Below are 21,692 nucleotides of genomic sequence, written 5' to 3' on the forward strand. Positions count from 1 at the left end.
ACAAGAGAGTAGTAGCAAACTCCACACAAGCAGAGGATCGTAAAGACACATGTGATTTCTTCTGCTCTTTCTCAGACCCTCTCCTCTAGAGCAATGGAGATGAGAGATGCTGTGTAGAGAAACTCAGTCCTTCTGGCTAGCCAGTCTCAGCTGTCCACAGTTTATTCATCGGCAATTCACATCAGAGAATCTGTAAGATATGCTGAGGCTGGTCCAGATCAGCAGTAGTGCCCCTCTGAAAAAACTGCTCAAGAAAAGTAGTAAGTAGTTCATAATGTAAGCCACTCAATTCGGGGATTGTTTTGTTTCATGTAAATAACTAATTGATGTGGTAAATAAAAAGAGCACAGATTTTGGAGCTAGACCTGCCTGGCTTGGAATTCTGTCTCTGCCACTTCCTAGTGATGATTAAGTGATGAAGTGAATTAAATGATACTGGGCACTTATTCTTGGTGTCTCTGTTTCTATAGAAAAAGGATATACAAATGTTGGGGATCATAATATTATTGATCATGCAAGGCTGTTTAGGGGAGCAAATAGGTTAATATTTATGAAGTCTTTGGAATGTTTCCTGGTACAGAGCAAATATGTGTGTGTTCAGTAAATAAAACATTTATGTTTATGCAACACCATCCATGGATACTAATAAATGCATGAATGCTTATTAAATCTCCATTCCACTCACTCCAGCAGCTATACACCATCTCCACTTAATAAATTATTGCTGAATAAATGCCAATCCTGATAAAATAATTGCCTTCGTCATTACACACTATGAAGTGATGCTTGTCAATACTGTGAACACTGTGGCTCTTCATTAGAATATCCTTCTGAGTTCGTGGTGGCAGGTTTTAGCGACAATGAGGTTATTCTGATGTTCTACTTTGTACTCCACTTACAAAACACATTAGGAAATATATTTTTTCAGAAGGCATTGGAAGCCCAACATTGTGACATTTTGGCATGTCATTACAAAAAACAGACTGTCATATGGAAACACTTTCATCAAAGGTAAGATAAAAATGAAAATAGCGATGCTGACTGTTGCAAGTTTTTTTTTTTTTTTTTAATCCATCCCCCAAAGCATCTTTAAAACATGAGTGCCAGCCGGCTTTCCATAATGGCAAAACTTACTTTAAGTCAACAAATAATCGCTGCCTACAAACAGTGGGCTCTTCGGGCTGGTGGCATTGAGGTAGAAGAGGGGAGCCTTGGTACTTGTGGAGGGACATTTAGAAGGAAGCCTGGAGCCTAAACAAGCTTGTGTAGAGAGCGCTGTCCTTTGAAAATGGCTGCTTCTATCGGTAACTTTCAGCATGATCACTTTATTTAGTTAACACCTATCAGGAAAATTTTCCCAGAATCATACGCCGAGTGGAAGGACTGTGTATTCTTTGGTCAGCAGACATTGTGAACACGTGGCTCCTGGTCCAAATGCAGGGTGTGGACTGTGTTTTTGTTGGCTCACCCAATGTTACCAAACTTTTCAGCGCAGGTTTTAATTTTAGAAAATGGATCCCTTGTTTCTCTTAAACAATCATATTTGGCAACACTGGACCTCTACACCCACAATGGGCTAGAACTGAAAAGTTTCTCTGCCTTATGGGATTACTCCCTCCTTTCTCATTTAGGTTCTTGACCTGCCTGGGTTTATGGATGGCCCTGGAGAAGTCTGAAAAAGAATAGATGGTTGACCACAACATTCATAAAAGAAATGCATTTATGCTGCACAGATGAAGCGAAGGGAGCATCAGACTGACTACTGGGTTGTTAGCAAAGTTAATGGCTAGCCTTTGTCTCTCAGCTTGAACACAGTAGGGCCCAAGCTTCCTAGCCCCCAGACCTCATGAAGGTGGGGCCCAAGTTCACAATATTAGTTACTTCGCCAGCAAAGAAGGAAGGTGGCCCGTACATCTGAAGAAATGCTTAGTCACACCTGATAATGCCTGCAGACAGCCTGGGCTGCACCACACAGACCCAGGGGCACTATTTGCAACATATTTGGAATAGCAGTTGATAAGCAAAGTGGACTAGATTTAATGCAGCACCACCCAAAGCCGGAAAGAGATCTCCTACAAATGTGGCAGTTGTTAACTCAGATTCAACCTATTGCTACCCAGGTTTAGGGAAAAAAAAAAAAAAACCTGGAAATTTGAATTTGTATATGAACTCTCACTATTTCCCTTCACCGAGAAGCTAGAGAAAGCACATCTTCAGACCACATTAGGTCCTGAAGCTGCCAATTTATACCCACTGTTAAGAGGAGCAGGGTTTGCCTAGAATCCTGAGACTGTCAGGGCAAGCGATGATGTGTCCTTAGCTATCCTAAAGGGACAGGGGTGCTCGGGAAACATAGTGGGCCAGGAAGCAACCTTCTCCAGTTCACCATAGTCCCCAACGTCCCCTGGCCACAAAAGTGGAGAGAAGAAGGCAGGTAAGAAGCATGGATATTAAATGCTGGGCTAAGGAATTTGGGGGGGGGCGGTCCTTGTGTAGTTGGAACCTTATAAAGGGCTTCTTATGGTTTTTCTGGAGACAAGTTTTATATGTTATTGAGTGAAAACCTATGATAGCAAATATCAGACTAATATTTGAAGCTTTTTGCTAAGGGCTGTGTATTTAAATTTTAATTGATTACATTTACCTAATGGCAGTTGGTAATAAAAGCAGAGGTAGATCACCTTGTGCTAGATACTATTATAGGCACTGGCCCTATTTTAGGCAGTTGGTGGGCCCCAGTCTAAGCACCATTATAAAGTAAAGAAGTTGGAGGTATTATTAAAAGTCTTTACTAAACAATTAAAAGTCATGTAATTGGCCAGAGGTCAGGAGAAGTGGTATTTGAATGTGTGCTGTCATCTAAATCCTAAATCTTTAAACTAGTACTTCACTCTGTATTCTATGAGAATAACAACATAAGGAAACACAGGAATAACATAATTGAAAATACAAGTGAATTAGTAAATTGATAACTCATGTTCATATAAACATGAACATGATTCTCAAAGAGATTGCTTTGTTGCACTAAAAAGGCATTCGTATGTAAAAAGTTAAAGTCAATAAAATGATTAAATGTAAGATCTGCAAAATGAAAAAGCACCTATAGTAATATAATTACTATAATTTAACTTTTTTATATGATTGAAATGTAGAATAATTCTCAACATATGGGTATGTGAGCAGAAATGTAAATGTCAAATTCCTTGTGCCACTCAAAGAATCAGCAGAAATCAACACTTATGACTTTATTTCCCAGGCTTTCCTAAATATTCACTTTTGTGAGTTTAAATAAAATAAGCACAAAATACTTTCATATAGTAGTGGAAATTATGATAACAAAAGAACCAGAGATGTGTTTTATTAATATTTGAAAGACTCTTAGGATCCAAAGAAACAAATTACCAGGAAATAAAATTCAGAAGATGGGATATCAGTTTCCCTAACTAAATCTTGTATTTTAGCTAGTGGGAAAAAAGCACAGAGTGAACCAAAGCAGAAGGGAACCCCTGCCCTCTAGTGGCCAAATAAAATTATTGCAAAATTATTGCAATGTTTTTCTTTAAACCAAGGCAAAATTGGCTTTCTAAAATTAAAAAATTTTATAAAGAGATTCTTAGTTTGAAAATGAACAAAAGTGTCTTGAAAATATATGTGAATGAGTAAAATGATAACTGAAAAGGTCATTTTTTAGGTTTTTAATGCTGATTTATAAAGACTGCCACCCTGGGTACTGACCATTTGGATCTGATGATCAAGCTGACAAGATTGAGCATTTGGAGAATTTAATAGAGTGGTTAGCATGTTAAGTAAAGGGTCTTCCAAATACCAGATGTGTGACTGAGCAATTTGAGGTATTTGAGGACGCTGACTTTGCCTGAGTCATCTGAAAGGTATAGCCCCTTTCATGTAACTAGTTAAGATGATGGTATCTTAATCTGGTCACCAGATGGTAAGAGGAAAGATCATCAGTTTTCTTTAAGAATATTTTGGATGAGACTCATAATTCATGATGCAGAACCTAATCAGTACAGATGTGTACAGTGGCTGTGATTTTGTTAGATTCAGAATTTCCCTCAAGAAAGATCTTTCCCAAACATGTACAATTTGTACCTTAAATTTTTATTATCTGAATAAATTTAGATAATGTATCCATCTTACATTTCAAAGAAATATAGGATTATTCTTTTTTAAAAAAATTGTCCTGGTATATGTGTTCTCCAGTATTTAGGAGTGAGGTATATGATGGTTTGCAACCTACTTTGAAAGGCATCAAAAGTAAGATGGATTGATAAATGGATAGAGGGATTTATATGTATTAACACTTTAATTATGAAATCTGAATGACGGATAGATGATAGTTCTTTCAACATTTATGTATGTTCTCAAATTTTCATGAATTTGTGAAGATGTGTATATTTTGGAGAGTCTACAACTAGAAGCAAGGAGGTATTGAACCCAGGGACACTTTCTCATTCAGGTATACCCCCAATTCTTTTTTTTTTTCTTTTTTTGGAGACCGGGTCTTGCTAAGTTGCTGAGGCTGGCCCCAGGCTTGTAGTCCTCCTATCTCAGCCTCCCAGTAGCTGGGATTAAAGGCATATGCCAGTGTGCCTAGGAGTTTTTTTTTTTTTTTCAAAAAAAAAAAACTTGAACGAACACCTAAGAACTAAAATTATTTTTTTCAATAAATTTCCAGCAAGTTCTTCCAGCAGTAACTAGACCATGGCTGCAAATGATTCCTTTTTTTTTTTTTTGGTACCAGGGATGGAACCCAGGGGTGCTTAACCACTGACTCATATCCCTAGCCTTCTAAAATATTTTATTTAGAAACAGGGTCTCATTAAGTTGCTTAGGACCTTGCTAAGTTGCTGAGGTTGACTATAAACTGGCAATCCTCTTGCCTCAGCCTCCTAAGCCTCTGGACTACAGGCGTGTGCCACTGCACTTAGCTTGCAAATGATTCTTAACCTAGCATGGCCATATCATCATGTAAAGAAATCACCAGCATGCACACGTGTCTCTTTGTTGAACCATTAGTGAGAACTACAAGTCCATATGTAGATGCATTTTTACTAATGTTAGCTTCTTCCTGCAGATTGTAAGGTCTATGAGAGCATCTGATAGTTCTCATCATGATATATATAATAATATACATAAATACATATATTTATATATGTATAAAATCATATTATTATATATTTTATATATATCATATATTATATATTTACATAATACCCAGCATAGTGACTGGCACATAATAGGGTTAAAACATTACATTGAATGAATGAATGAAAGAATCAATCCACATTTAGTTTTTCTGCTGTTTTATAAGCAATAGATCTGTTTTTAATGGAAAGGTCCAGAAACCAAGAACCACCTAAATATTATGCTAAAATATAAAACATATTTTTACATAAATGAATAAATCAATGAACATAAATAATGAAAACACTGCTTTTTCTGTTTGTAGTTAGAGAATCTGCAGTGGACTGAATGTACTAGGTTATTTAGAAAGCTATGTTAGAAGGTGAACGACAATAGCTCTGCTGACTGTTTTACACATGCGTTATATACAGTTGGGCCTTAGTGTGGGTGTGGGATTGGGTCCAGGAACCCCTCAAATAGAAAAATCAGGGAGGCTCAAGTCCTTTATAAAACAAACAAACAAACAAACAAAACCGGTGTAGTATTTGCTTGTAATTTACCCATGTCCTCACGCATTGAATTATCTCTAGATTACACATAATACCTAATATAATGCAGATACTATGTAAGTAGCTGTTTTACTGCATTATTTAGGAAATAAAAACTATAAAAGAAATCTGTACATGTTCTTTACCGTGCAACTTTTAAAATGTTTTTAATCAGCTGTTGACTGACTCCATGGAGGCAGGACCACAGACCCAGGGGATGAACTGTAAAGTTTCTGCTAACGTTGATCGATTTCCAGTGGAATCAGAAGAAATAAATTCTTTTCAGTTTATAAAGAAATCATGTATTCCTCTTCTAAAAGAAATCTTTCTCTCTAAAGAGAGAGTAGACCAACCAACTTTGATATTCGTCTATGGAACCTGAATCAATGCTGTGACAAAATTCCCCAGGTGATCTGTGTGCACATTACAATCTGACAAGGTCTACTTGGGAATAGAGTGAAAAATTATACCTTTAGTCACAATGTTTTTAAATACATGTGGAAATGGACCTTGAAAAGTAATAAATTTTGCAAATACTATGGTCAATCACTCACATAACAACTTCTAAAAAATTATCAGGGAAGAGGGTTTCTCCAGGAGTTCTTCCAAGGTTCCTGTGACTAAGCTGACACTTTAGAGTGCATTAAATTCATGGGTTACATCCTGGGAGAGTCACACACTGACAAGAGACAGGAATTGGCCACCATAGCAGTGATTCTCAGTGTGTGGTGCCTGGGCCAGCACCGCAACACTGCAAATTGTTGGAAATGTAGATTCTCCTATCCACTCCAGAACTATTGAATCGGAAACTCTGCTATGGGACCTATTAATCGCTGTTTTAAGAAGCCATCAAGGTGATTCTGATACATGACCAAGTTTGAGAGTCTTGCTACTCAAATATGATCCATGAACCAGCCACATCAGTATCACTTGAAAGCTTATTAGAAATGCAGACTTTTGTGACCCCTGACAGATCTATTGAAAATGAATCTGCTGTAACAGGATGGCCAGGTGAACTGTATGCACAGTAAAAACTGAGAAGTTCTGCTCTGGAGCAGAGTGTAAACTTTTATCATTTATTGAGAGTCATGACTTTATAATCCTATGCTATTCAGTATAGCATGGATTACAATTTTCAAGTTTCTGGATTCATCCCTATTTTTGGAAGATGAATCTAAAGTCTTTCATTATAATCTGTTGTAATTTTTAAAAATTATTATGAAGGAGGACACAGCCACATCAATGTTTATAGCAGCACAATTCACAATAGCTAAACTGTGGAGCCAACCTAGATGCCTTTCAATAGATGAATGGATAAAAAAATGTGGCATATATACACAATGGAATATTACTCAGCAATAAGAGAATAAAATCATGGTATTTGCAGGTAAATGGATGGAGTTAGAGAAGATATGCTAAGTGAAGTTAACCAATTCCAAAAAACCAAATGCTGAATGTTTTCTTCTCATATAAGGAGGCTGATTCATAGTGGGGTAGGGAAAGGGAGCATAGGAGGAATAGAAGAACTCTAGATAGGGCAGAAGGGTGGGAGGGGAAGAGAGGGAAGGGGCATGGGGTTAGAAATGATGGTGGAATGTGATGGACATTATTATCCAAAGTACATGTATGAAGACATGAATTGGTGTGAATATACTTTGTATACAGCCATAGATTTGAAAACTTGTGCTCTATATGTGTAAAATAAGAATTGTAATGTCTTCTGCTGTCATATAAATAAAAAAATAAAAAATTATTATGAAGAAGATTTTTAAAAGCAGTTGAATTGAATCAATCATTGACTCATTTCAAGTGAATTTATGGTATTATCTTGATATCTTTATGTAAAAAGACCCTAGTTGCTAAATTTATAATACTAGATACTAGATACTAGGCCAGCACTCTATCCATTATGATAAGTCATTGATGCTACTAAAATGGGGATTACTATGTTTTTTCTAGGTAGCATTTTTATCCAGGACATCCATTATAAGTGCTTTGTCAATACCAAAGTTGTATAATATAGAAATGAAGAGGGTGTGTCATTTCCTAAAAAAAGTAAACTTTTTCTTCTTACTTTATTGTTCAAGGACTTCTATAAACTACTGTTGATATTTTGCAAACTCATTATTTGAGGAAGATTGGAGAAGACAGAGGTTCATTTTAAGAGAATCCAGTATGAACAGTAAACCTCATCCTTGAATTTAGTGCCAAGTTCTTAAACTATGGACAAAGTGTCAATCATCTGTCTTGGAGAAATTAAGAGGTACCCATGACTTTATTCGGTCAAGCCCTGTGAACTGGTGAAATTCTTATCATTGTTCAAATAACCAAATCCTTTGGTGCAGACAATGAATTAAGAAATGTTTGCAAACTGTTCTAGATAAATTTAGATACATTTCAGTTCACTCATAGAAACACAAGAAACTGACAATACCAAAAATAGATCTCTTGGAATAAAATAAATTTTAGAGTTACCAAATAATTTCCCCTTCTCAACATCAACATTCAGCAAAGAGCACACACCTGAATGTGCATGATGCACACACACATATAATGTAGGGAACTCTTGTGAACATAAAAATTTACGGCCAAGTGAGGCTTGGAGCAGGTACTCTGTGGTAGATCACAATTTCTCCATGAAGGAAATGAACTCTTGGTGTAACTTGGTACTGAAGAATCAGTCCTTTCTAAAGGCTACCAGAAAATTACGACTCTGTTATAGAGGTAATGTGATGGGATATGGTATAGATTTTTGTTACATAAGTGTGCTGTCAGACTTCCTGGTTTTCAATCTCAATCCTTTCCCTTAATAATTGTGTGGCACTAGGTAGAGAATTTAAAGTCTCAGTGCCTAAGTTTCCTCATCTGGTAAATGAAAAGAGTAGTGATTAGGACATACAGACATTTATAAGTCAACTGAGTTAATACATTAATGTGTCCATATGTGGTAAGCACTCAGAGGATGCTTTATAAATTTTTTTTTTGTAGTAGGAATTGAACCCAGAGGCTCTTTCCCACTGAGCCACATTTCCAGTCCTTTGTTACTTTTTATTTTGTGACAATTCTCACTAAGTTGCTCAGGACCTCACTAAGTTGCTGAAGCTGGCCTCGAACTTGTAATACTCCTTCCTCAGTCTCTAAGGTCACTGGGATTACAGATGTGTGCCACTGCACCTGGTTCAGTGAATACTTTTATAAGTATTTTTTTCTTCACTTCTCTGACTCGCCACAACTCATGTTCAAATACTGAATTTTGATATTAATGTTGTTATGTAATAATTTCTAATCCATATATTGACTGTTTACTTTTTCTCTTTATGTGTATATTTAAAATAGAAAATAAGCAGGGTGAGGTGGGTACATGCCTGCAATCCCAGCTACTTGGGAGATAGAGGCAAGGAGGATCACAATACCCAGGATGTCATCCTGGGTAACATGGTTATACTTCTCTCAAAATAAAAGACAGAAAATTAAAAATGTCACTGATATTTCATTAGGCATTTCTGTGATTACATTAAAGTATTTGGGTATGAAATTTTTTTTAGGCTTGTAAAAGATATGTGAATAGAAAATATTCTAAAGGGCATATGCCAAATATAATAGTATCTGCAGGTAACTGAGGGACTTTTATATTATTTATTATGCTTACAAAATTTTTTACATAAATTTTAATTTAAAGAAATAACATAAATGGTATAAAGACTTTGTTAGGATTCAGATGAGGTTCTTATTGTACAAGTTTATTAGTCCTCCACCTTGAATTACGATTTACTTGAAAAATCATTTTAAGATCCAAAAAATCCAGCAACTTAAATCGCTATCATTGCCTTGTTTTCTGACCATTATTCCGATTTTATATATAATATAAATATTATGTAACTGAATATTAAAGTATATATAATATCTGACCAGTGTCTTTGCACATGATAAGAAGTAAATGCCTATTGTTTGAACACTGGGAGAATAACTGAACTTTCCTACTTATTTATTTGAAAATCACTCTATGAAGATAACTGATTATACTATTGAAGTCTGTTCATATTTTGCAATGCACTGAAATCTGCTCAAATAGAAATAACCTTACTTATTTTCAGTGGCCTTGTTCAAATGTACATTATTGCACAAGATAAAAGCTACACTGGTGTTCAAAAGCACGAAATAACTTTCCCCCCAGTATTACAGGTAAAGGCAAATGATTTTTATTTATTTATTTATTTATTTATTTATTTATTTATTTTGAGTTTCAAAGATGAGGCCAGTTTGAGTTCAGATATTTCCAGGAAAAAACAACTCAAGTATTCCCTATGATACCAATATGGAGCCTATGCAACTGAACACCTCTAAAATTGTTTCTAAAACTGAAACAATCCAAATATTCTTTAAGTTGAACCGATTGACCTAAAACTCTACTTCTGTGATTTTATATCTGTTAAGTGTTCTGTTCTTCTCAAATAGCTTTTTGATAAGTGTTGTTTCCTGCAAAAAGATAGATTTCAAAGGACATCAATATGAGAGATCTCTGCAATCTCAAAGACCCTCCATCTCTTTCCCCTTAAGGTAGCATTTTTTCCCCCAATCATTAGATAAGTGATCTAATGATAAATGACCTAATGATAAATAGTCTGAGAAAACCATCAGCAAAAATGTTTTAATAGATGACTTCCAACTTAACTGCTGTATTATAGCAGCTGAAACGGAGAGGTCTATGCAAATATTCTTTTAAAATGAGTAATAACTCCTTGGAGACAATAGTTAACATGTAGGTAGTAGTTGGTAATATAAGAAATACTGCTTCTAAATGGTGAAAATACAAATAATTTTACTTGAGAATGCTTTCTTTCAAACTTGTATTTGTCTCTCTCTCTCACTTTTTAAATTTATTTTTGGATATTGGGGAGATTGAACCCAGGAGGTGCTTAACCATTGAGCAACATTCCCAGCCCTTTTTATATTTTATTTAGAGACAGGCTCTTGCTATGTGGCTGGACATTGTCAAGTTGCTGAGGCTGGCTTTGAACTCGAGATCCTCCTGCTTCAGCCTCCCAAGCTACTGGGATTACAGATGTGTGCCACCATGCCTGGCTTAAACTTCTATTTCTTTAGAAGATAAAATAAACATCCAGTTGATTGAAGAGATCCCTGTTCTAATTAGAGAAGAATATTATGAATTATTTATTTGTATCTATGCAAACAATGTTTTATAAAAAAGCTTAATTTATTTAAAAAAAACATTTTATTTATGGACACAATATCTTTATTTATTTATTTTTATGTGATGCTGAGGATCGAGCCCAGTGCCCCACACATGTGAGACAAGTAATCGACCACCAAGCCCCAGCCCCAGTCCTATGCAAACAATCTTCACTTCAAATTGTATTTAATTAAATCAATTGTCTTTTATTCTATTAAGTAAAGGAGGAAAAAAGATAAAGAGTTTTGAGGTTTCTGGGGATTTACAAGGAGCAGATTTAATCTCATATTTGTAACCATAGGAGCATTTTGTAGACTTGTCTTATGTAATCTTTTTAAAAAGCCATGGGAAAGAAAAGTACTATTATCTCAGAATATCAGAATCAAAGATATAACAATTGTCCAATCTTTAAATTCTAGTTTCCAAGCAAAATAATTTAGAAAAAAAGCCCCACTCATTCATGTATTTAATTATAAAACAGCAGGCTACTTACTTAACACAGTTGGATTCCTGGATGTAGACTTTGGACATAGGGATTCCTGAGTACATGATTTATTGAGAGAATGCTCTCAGGAGGAAAACCATAGGGAAGTGAGGCAGGTGGGGCAAGAATGGGGAAGAAGATCAGCTGAAATGTGGCCTTCAAGTCCAAGCTCAGCAAATCTCCCTGGGAGCAGTGGAACATGGACTGCAACACAGAATTTGGCCACTGGAAGCAAGGGGCCTGAGCTGTTAGTCACTAGGTCTGCCAGTCCTTGGGCCTGGGTGCTCCCTCTCCAAGGAAGAACCTGCTAAGTATGTCAGGTAAGGTGGTACCTGTCAGCCCAGGCCAGCCCTCAGATTTTGGCAGCTGAGAGCTATTTGAAGTCAAGCCCTATGGCAGCCTATACCAATAAGTGGAGCAGTTTGGAGAGGAGATCCTTATAGGTCTCCAACAGAATCCCCTTTCAAACAAGTAAATTAACCTCCTTCAGTAATCCCCATACAAGCAGCAATTGCTTGAACTAATCTCTCATTAAATCCAAGCAGGGGGCACTAAGTACTTTTTATTGTTTCATTTTTTCTCTCTGAAAAAACTAAGCACAGATATTAGGGGCAAATTAACTTCTGAAGCATGCATATTCCTGCTTACTATTAGGTAAACTTTTCTGTTGGTATAAAATAAGCCTATTTCTGTGAACTACAATAAATTCTTCATAAAATTTTCCAGTCTAATTTTAAATTAGATACAGGATGATATATCTGTTGGTCTTATGCAGTATAATGCCCACAGTATAAAGAAGAACCTGGAGCTGAGGGTAGAGCTTAGTGGTAGAGCACATACTTAGCATATTCAAGGCCCAGGATTTCATGATCTCTAGCACCAAAACATATGAGGTAAGAACCTGGAACATTTTACCTTTAGGTTAGATTGCTTTCCTTCTAGCTCATCTCATTTTCTCTCATGTTTAATGAACTCAATGCCTAAGATCAAAAATTTCTAAAACTCTATAGAAAGTAAAAGGAAATAATCACAGGTTCAAAATGTATTAATATGTTCCTTGAAAATCTGTTTAAAATAGTGAAACATTTCAAATATCCAATAATTGGGGATTAGATAAATAAATTATGATGTAACAAAAGACTGAGCCAGTAAAAGTCATTTTGTCGAGGAAAATTTTAATGCCAAGTGCAGTTGCACAGGCCTGTAATACCAACAATTTAGGAGGCTGAGGTAGGAGGATTGCAAATTTGAGGCCAGTCTGGGCAGTTTAGTAAGATCCCATCTCAAAATAAAAAAATGAAAGGGCTAAGGATGGGGAATGTGGTTTAGTGGTTGAACACTCTTGGGTTCAATCCCTTGTAACACACACACACACACACACACACACACACAGTCTAATTACATGAACTTATTATCAATATTATCCTATTTTTAAAAAAGTAAAATTGAACATAAAAAGATGACCTATGTCTACAACCCATATTCACAGTTCTTCTCTCTGAATGCTTGAGTCTTGTTTTTATTTTGGAAATTTTCCCTAATTCTGAGTTACTTTTGGAATAAGTAAAAGGTTATCTAATAAACATTACCAACTCTAATGGATTTGTTAATAGGAACACAAGTTATCCAAGCAATTTCCAAAGTTTTTTTCTTACATTATTATCTGTCCATTTTTAATTTTTCTTGAAAATCTCCTCTGAATATTCAAGGAAAATATGAAGAGCTAATTTCTATCATTTTTCTAAATATTGATGTCATCCCCAATAATCATTAGATTATATTTCACTTTTTTGAAAATCAAAAGGATTGTCACTCTATTTAAGCCCTATATATTTTAGACTTTATTTGTAATATGTCTTCGCCCTTTAGTAATTATTCTTTAGGTTGGATGTGGTGGCTTATTCCCATAATCCCAGGTACTTGGGAAGCTGAGGCAGGAGGAACGACAGTTTGAGGCCAGCCTGGGCAACTCAAGTGAGACAGTGCCTCAAAATAAAAGAGGGCCTGGGATGTAGGTCAGCAGTAGAGCTCCTACTTACCTAGAATGTGTAAGTGCCTGGGTTCCATCCCAAAACAAAAGATTATTCTTTACATTCTGACATCCAATTTAGAATACTATATAAATTATTTCAGGAACCCATAACTATATACATATAATAATAATAGTTAGTAATCATTTTAGGGTCTAAAACTGCCACAGGCCGGCTGGCTGGGCAAAATAAGGGGGGGGGGGGGAGAACAACTTGTGTACATTGATACAGCAGGAGTGGGAGCAGTTTATTGTAGGACATTCCACACAGCTTATCTTAATTAACATAAACTAGATACAGCAGTCAACCAATAAGGAATCTCCACACTTAATGGCTCGCTGTCGTTACTTCACAAACCACTCCCTCTGGCAAAATGCCAGGCGCCATCTTGACTTGTTTATAGACCCTAACACATAACCACACTCCAGGCATTGTATTCAATACTTTTTGTATTGTAAGAAATCACAAAAGCACTGTGAACATCCTGCATTTTATATTTAAAACAAAGGAAAATACAAATGACTTGATTATCTTCACTTTCTTGTGCCTTAATCACCTTTAGTTGGTATGAACTCATCCAGAAACACCTGAAACAGCAAGATGTGTACTATTTAACATCATCACAAGATAAGATGCTACTGGTGTCCACAGAATAACAAAAGATAAAATATGGAAAGCTGAGTTGATCATCTGGATGTTTTGTGACATGATGCAGAACTCCATGAAACTGTGTTCCAATATGCCATTTTTATTTCCCTGGAATAAGATTACTGAGGTGAAGTCAGAAAGTTGGTGTGGAAATCAAGCTTCACACCCTGAGTAACACCCTCTCACCTCTTTCTTTACTTCTTCTTCATCCTCCAGTGTCAAAGCAGCCAGTTGCTTGGCTCTCTGCTCCATCAGATTCACATATCGGATTGGGTTTGACAAAGCTTCGATCACATCTAAACAGGGAAGCAATGTTTTAGATGGAAGGTTCTAGAGGTATTGATTACCTATCATCCATCTAACCACCCATCCATCCAACACTTTGTCCATGTATTCACTCATCATCCAACTACCCACCCATCCATCTGCCCTTTTAGCATCCATCTTTCACTCTTCCACCCACCTATATCCCTTTGCACCCATTAATGCAACATTTTGGAAACAGACAAGAGTCAGGACTTTGCTGAAACCTTAAGAAGACAGAATTCAAAGGAGTTCAGCTCTGAAAACCACAATGGACAGGTTCAAACCCAGGATGCCACAAAACTTCACATTCTCAAGTTTCTTTTTAAAACATCCACCTGTCCCATAATGTTCCTACCATTTGTCTTATTTGGCCCAAATTGTATTTCATAAACAGAAACATTTCATAGAAAGAGCCCACTTTCCACACTATTGGAACAATCCAAAGATTTGGCAATATGAGTCTCATTTGCATGGCAGGGGCTAGGTGGAGGGAGTTATTGTGACCATCTCTGGATGAGGGCTATGTTTCAAATTTGCCATAGTCTCTACCATTTCCTGGTGTCTTTTTTCCTCATGGAATATTTGGTACTATAAGCATTTAAATTTGTGATTTTTGTTTGACATTGTCACAAGTTAATCCTCTAAATTAAGGACTCTACACATGAAAAAAATCAGGATTCTTTTCTTTTCCTCTTGTTATTGGGGATTGAACCTAGGAACACTTTATCACTGAAATGCACCCCAAACCCTTTTAAAAAATATTTTGAGGCAGGTTCTCGTTAAGTTGCTTAGGGCATCACTAAGTTGCTGAGGCTAGCCTTGAACTTGTGGTCCTTTTGCCTTATCCCCCCAAGTCAATGGGATTATAGGTGTCAACTCTGTGCCCACCAGGATCAGGATTCTAAAACTAGCTAAAGCCAAATTCATTGCACAGACCTAGATAAAGAACTGTAGCCCCCGGTAGCATGAGTCAAGAATTTCTGAGCCCATGAATATAAGACTACCAGAGAGTAAACACGTTCCAAATGGAGGCATTGAGATTTAAATGAAAATAAACTGCATTAAAATGTAATCACTAAGTCTGAGCAACATACCGCTAAACATACAGACAAAATTAGAAGGGATTCAGAGGCCACATCTCCTGCCTTGGTTTGGTTCAGTGCTTCTTCCATTAAGCTACAAAAACATGAATGACCCCAGATGGAGACATGCCCTGGGGTCAGGTTGCTTACCTGCATATGTGTCTGGCACATAGTCTTTCACTTCTATGTAGACAAAGACAGCTGGCAGCATTAGGGGCTGGTTCCTTTCATTCCTCAGACAGATGTAGTGATAGCCTGGAGGGTGACAACAACACTGGGTATCACATATCGCCTTCACAACGTTAGCTACAGCTATGAACATCTGTGTGACGCAAGGGTTTATTTTAGGTGACTTTGGATGACAAATGGGTCACTTCTTTCTCATATAATTTTGAGTGATGAGGTCTTATTTACTTCATCAGATAGGAAAACATTGTTGATTCTATTTTTTCCCTTTCTAACCATATTCTCCCCCCAAAGAGAGAATTTAAAAATACATGCCACAGTTTGAACTATTGGTCCAAATTTGTTCCTCATAGTAGAATTATACTTGATTTCTTAATTAAGGTGCAGCATAGGGTATGCATTGGTCAATGGGATGTTAGCACTGTGGCACAAACAGAGGCACAAAATACATATGTAGAGTGAGACTTATCCTTTTGCATTCTGGTGATCTTCCAAGAGAAGTCCATACTCTAGGTACCATTGTCCCTTCAGCCTGCACCCCAGAATGAGTACACTTGGAACACACCAGAACCCAATCAATGGCTTGAAGCATGGCTATGTTGCTGAGGCCAGGCTGGATCAGCTAAACCTTGTGCAATGGTTTGGATGTTATTTGTCTCCTTCAAATTCATCTGTGGAGCTTGGTCCCCAGTGTGATGATGTAAGAGGTGGTGGGAACTTCAAGAGGTGGAGCCAAGTGAAAGGGTCACTGGGGTTGTGCCCTGAGGAGAGATTAAGATAGTTCTCTGGGACCCCGAATTAGTTCTTGAGAGAGGGTTTTTTATAAAAAAGAACAAGTCTGGCTCTACTCAGTTCTCTGGGTTCCTATTTGGCAAGGTGATCTCTCACTCCCAAATGCACATGTCTGCTATGATGCCACCCAGAATTAAATTAGGTCCTCACCAGAGGCAATGTTAATGGGATGATGGGATGCCTGATTTTGTGAGCTAAACAAACTTCTTTTCTTTATAAAGCAGTTTACCTCAGGTATTTTCATTACACTAGTGATAAAACAGACAAATAAATATACACTGCTAACCTTCAGACTCATGAGCCAGGAACATAAATACTTACATATAAGCTTCAGATATTTTATTACACATAATTATTGTAACAAGAACACATTACAGTGGATCATAAAGACAAGAAACTACTAGATTTAAGTAAATGATCATATAGGCCTTTTATATAGCAAAATTACAAAGCCCCAGACAGTTGCTTAAACTGGTGATTTTTTTTTATAGTTTTGATAAGGAGCTTCTCACCACATTATCCATACCTGGCCGAATGGCTTGTACTGGCAAGATCCGGTGGCCAATAAATTTACCTCCTTCTTCATAAACTGCTATCCTCAAACAGGCCAGAGAAGGAAGAACCACCTGAGAGGATAAATAAATAAACAAATAAATAAATAAATAAATCACACTGGGTAACAAGAACTGGTTGAAATTCCAAGAAAGAAGTAGGTCCTGCTTTTCCAAAGCCAAGTTGAAGTTTGTACTTAGCTCATTTAGATAAAAAGTTAAACTCTTGTCCCAAAAGTTAAATTTTCAGAAGGAAAGGACATGGGTTAACAATAGTTGGGCTCCATCCGTGTTTTGTCACCTCCCTTCCAGCGAGGGATATGTACAAACCAGGCTGTTTTCTTTGTACATGAACATTTTTAATGTGAGAAATGAGAAAAGTTCTCTGTTTAATTATGGCTAATGGTCTTGCTATTATGTATTTAGTCTCCTGTTTTCAAAATCCAATTGCTTTGTAAACTTCTGAATTGTCAAATTAACCAGAAGTATTGTTTATTTTATTTTTTTCCCCTCAGTAGAAACACATCAAAAACACAGTGTTGTGGGCTGGAGTTGTGGCTCAGTGGTACAGCATTTACCTGGCACATGTGAGGCACTGGGTTCGAGCCTCAGCACCACATAAACATAAATAAATAAAATAAAGGTATGTGTCCAACTACAACTAAAAAAAAAAAAAATTAAAAACAAAAACACAGTATCATGTCAAGAACACAAGGACTCTCTCTCCCGCCCCACTTTTTGGTTCAGGGGATTAAACCCAGGGGTGCTTTTACTACATCCCCAGCCCTTTTCCCTTTTTAATTTGAAATAGCATCTCCCTAAATTGCTGAGATTGACCTCCAACTATTAATCCTCCCATTTCAGCCTCCTGAGTCACTTGGATTACAGAGTGTACCACCGACACCCACCTTTTTGAACACAATTGGCTCTTCTTCCCAGACAGGATTTACAGCATTCCCTTGGGAAGTCTTGGTTTTGAATGCCTTCCTCCTGGTGTCCACAGGCAAACCAAACATATCCACTTCAACATAAGTCCCAACTTTCTTATCAGAAAGAAACTGACCTGAAATAATCTAGACAACAAACAAACAAACAAAAATACATCTTGAAAAATGAGTAGCAAAAATACAAGATGCATTTTAAAGGGGTTACAAATGCTGCTGATGAATGTTAAATTATGAGCAGAATGAAACAGAAACAAGGTTAGTCATATGAATTTCTCTTAAGAAGCTGGTGGAGGAATAATGACCGTGGAAAAGCTTAGGAGTCAACCTAAGAAAGAGTAGTGCAGAAGGAATAAATAAAGCAATAACTACCATAAACCATCAAGAGCAGTTGACCATTACCTCTAACCTCATGCAGTTAGACCTCTGCACAATTGTGGGCATTCTTTGCTTAACTACAGAATCAACCAACATTGTGGGATTAAAGGAGATTTTAAGGTTACATATTCATATAATGTTTCCCAAGTCTGCCCCTTTTTCTAATGGAGTTGTCCAAATCTGAGGGATCTATCATTAAGGTTAATGGAGACAAAGAAGATGTGTCTGCTCTATACCAGAAAGAGGAACAGCAGCAGGAGGCAAGAGATAATGGAGTAAAGCTGATACATTTGGATTGTGTTTGGAACACAGTTGCCTGCTAGTCAGTCAAGAGCTTTCTGAGCTCAGTCCTTGAAAGGGGTCAGAATTTCCAAGATTAGGGCTGAGTCAGAGGTCAGACACAATGGTGGCATGGGAATAGTCATCAGAGGCTGCATAAAGTCAAAGTTGGCGATGTGCTAATGAGGTCAGAGATTCTGAACAAGTGAGAGAGAAAGTCATTCAGAAGGCTCTCTGAACTTGTTCTGGGACCATCCATTCTCCCTGAATGTTCTCTCTGGCTCAAGTGCACAGGATCTGCTAGGGATAATCTCTCTGTTCAACCTGAGGTTCCACATGAAAACTACTCAGCAGGCTTTTATGAGTTTGAAACTTCCAAGTGATGTGAGTCCCACTGGGAATTCAGATGCACCAAGGAGTTTGGACGCTTATGCAGTTTGACCAAAGCAGACGCCTAAAGTAAATTAAGGGCATTAAAACACAGTGTTTCTGTCAGCAAAATAGGTGGGTTTATAAGTCCATTCTGGAAATATGAAGATCAAAACAAAAGTGTGAATGACAGATATGAGCTGCATGCAGGTCGAGCTGTACTGTTCAAGGTAGGAAGGACCCCACTGCATTGTGGTCTGTCCCTGATGGACAGCTCCAGAGCAATATCTCCTCTGGAGAGGGGAGCAGCAGGTTACAAATGCCTGGGCCTCCACTACTTCTTTAACACTCACTTTCCTGCCTCTGTGTCATTATTTTATAATTGCTTGTTCTGTCGCAGTAGGATTTTCAAAACGAAATAAATAAATAAGAAAACATGAAACAGGATGATTCTATAAACCAGGCAACAACATTAGTTTGACTCAGTTATAACAAGCATTGACAAGGATTCTAAAAATAGCATTTTATGAGCATGAGAGGCTTCTGAGTTTATCTTAATCACACAGGGTGGGAATTTGACATCCTCTGCTGAAAACAATTTCCTAAAATAAATATGATCATGAAGCTCAAGTTGTGCCAACTTCACTCTTGGTTTAAGGGAGTTTGTAATAACTTCAAAAGACAAAATATTTCACTGAAATTTTATTTTAAATCTTTGATATAAAATGAAAGAAGTTTTGGAGGAAAAGGGGGTTAGGTTAGATAGAAATTAGTGTAATTGTGATAAGGTCTCTTTTTACATAGTCTTCAAATCCCTTGGTTCAAGTCCAATCTGAAAATTGCATTTTGTGCAATGAAAGTCTCTTAGTTCCAGAGTTATTTAGTAAAACATAAAATAAATGATACTTTAAAAGAGCAAACAAAATTTTAGCTTTTTTTTTACGGAATTCATGTAAAAACTTCTTTATAAAAATAAACTTCTCTTTCATAGTATTAAAAACATTTTCTGACAGCTCAAAAAAATATCTTCTGTAACATCTATTTCAAAAACCGAAGAAAATGCTTTTGGAATTAATATTTTGGATCCGATATATATAGATATATACCTATCTATCTATCTATCTATCTATCTATCTATCTATCTATCTATCTATCTATATGATAAAGTAACCCTTTAAGATTATTAGTGTGAATTTTAAAAGGACTGAATGGTATGGTAGAAATTAAAAAACAAAATACAAAACATGTTAACCTGAAAGCTTCTGTTCAATATTTAATAACTTAGTGGATTTTTTCCCCTTTAATTTTGCTCAGGAACTAGTAAGAACTAGTAGGGGCAGCAAAACACCTGAACTCTTCCATCTGGGTCACTAATTTTCATGTAAATTTCATGGGTTATTTACATCAAAAGAGCATAGGCCATGGTGGGTCTCATGTTGAGAGCCACAGCCAAAGAGGCCCCAGCAAACTTCCAGCCTCCAGCAAACTTCCAGCTGCCGGCTGATGATTGGCTCACAGCGGCCCCAGCAAACTTCTAGCTGCCAACTGATTGGCTCCTCTGTGGTGATGCTCATTGGGCTGTTGCCCCACCCTTTCAGACCATGGAGCTGCTCATTGGGGGACTTTTTGGCTCCGCCCACACGACCCAGCCAATCGGCCTCAAGAGCAGGAGGAGTGGAGGAAGTTGAGAGGCTTGTGGGAAGCCAGTGGTGGCAGTTGGGCTCTGAGGGTTTTTCCTGAGGAGCTGTGTGGTGTGGTGTGTGTGTTCTAAAAATAAAGTTTGTTTCTTTTGACAAGTGGCTCCTGAATTGTGCCCAGCCAGACTGTGGCAGTCTCACTAGTTCATTTGCTTGGACCCTAATAAGATTCAGGTGTCCTGTGAAAATTTCTCATGAAAATTTGATACTTAAAAGGAAAAACCTGTAGAAAGGAAGTAGAGCATTTACTAGTTATTAAATATTTAATGACTAAACAACTTCTTTATGCAAAATAGATGATATTTAAGACCTTTGTTAGGGACAAGGGTGTCCATACCTTGACAGATAAAGTGTTGGCCACTATCCCATCAACGATGCCTTCCGTAAATGGATCAAAATGCTTGTCCGGCCTCCTCATGAACTCTGGCTTCAACCTGTAGCCACTCTTCCCATTGTATTCATACATGCCCATGTTGATTTGCATTGCCAGGTCTAAATAATAAAAAATACAAAACTCGCTGTGAAAGTATTTATGTTTGCAATGAGAAAGTAAGACAGGGAACTAAGATTTATTATAGCACACTTTGGTAACTGTTCTCTTTAACCAAAGAAATAGTTATTCATTGTGAAAATGAGGATAACAATGTATGGAAAAAAATCCAGCTGTAATCTCCAGACCCAGAGACAACACTATCAACAGATTGGTTTATAATCTTTTTTCCACTTCAAATGTATTTTTATTACAATATGACAATTCCATTTAATATTTCTCTGCTTTAATTGTGATAGCTCTATAATTTCCTTAGAGTAGATATTTTGGACACGTTTATTTCTTCTAATTTTCACCATTACATATAATATTACATATAATGAACATCATTGTGGTAAAATCTTTGCATACTTAATGATTTTCCTAGGAGTAGAATTTCTGGACAAAAGATGTGCACATTGGAAAAGTTTTTCCTGATAATTTTGCTAAAATGCCCTTCTGAGAGCTTAGACTGATTTATACTCCCCTAAGATAAATTTTTGATGCTGGAATTCTCTATATATTTTCACTGA

At 36.9% G+C, this 21,692-nt stretch overlaps 1 protein-coding gene across 3 annotated transcripts in view; it reads right to left on the reverse strand.

Moving 5' to 3' along the window:
* Plcb1 (phospholipase C beta 1) overlaps nt 1–21,692 on the reverse strand; it is a 710,898-nt gene that overhangs the window by 126,219 nt on the left and 562,987 nt on the right. For all 3 annotated transcript variants that reach the window (XM_005320485.4, XM_078051429.1, XM_005320486.4), the window contains 5 exons: nt 20,968–21,122; nt 17,872–18,036; nt 16,939–17,038; nt 15,585–15,689; nt 14,233–14,342 (listed from right to left, as the gene is read on the reverse strand). In XM_005320485.4, coding sequence (XP_005320542.2) covers nt 14,233–14,342; nt 15,585–15,689; nt 16,939–17,038; nt 17,872–18,036; nt 20,968–21,122 — 635 coding nt within the window. The remainder of the gene's footprint in view (nt 1–14,232; nt 14,343–15,584; nt 15,690–16,938; nt 17,039–17,871; nt 18,037–20,967; nt 21,123–21,692) is intronic.

The sequence above is a fragment of the Ictidomys tridecemlineatus genome, chromosome 5 (assembly GCF_052094955.1).
Source record: "Ictidomys tridecemlineatus isolate mIctTri1 chromosome 5, mIctTri1.hap1, whole genome shotgun sequence".
Classification (NCBI taxonomy): Eukaryota; Metazoa; Chordata; class Mammalia; order Rodentia; family Sciuridae; genus Ictidomys; species Ictidomys tridecemlineatus.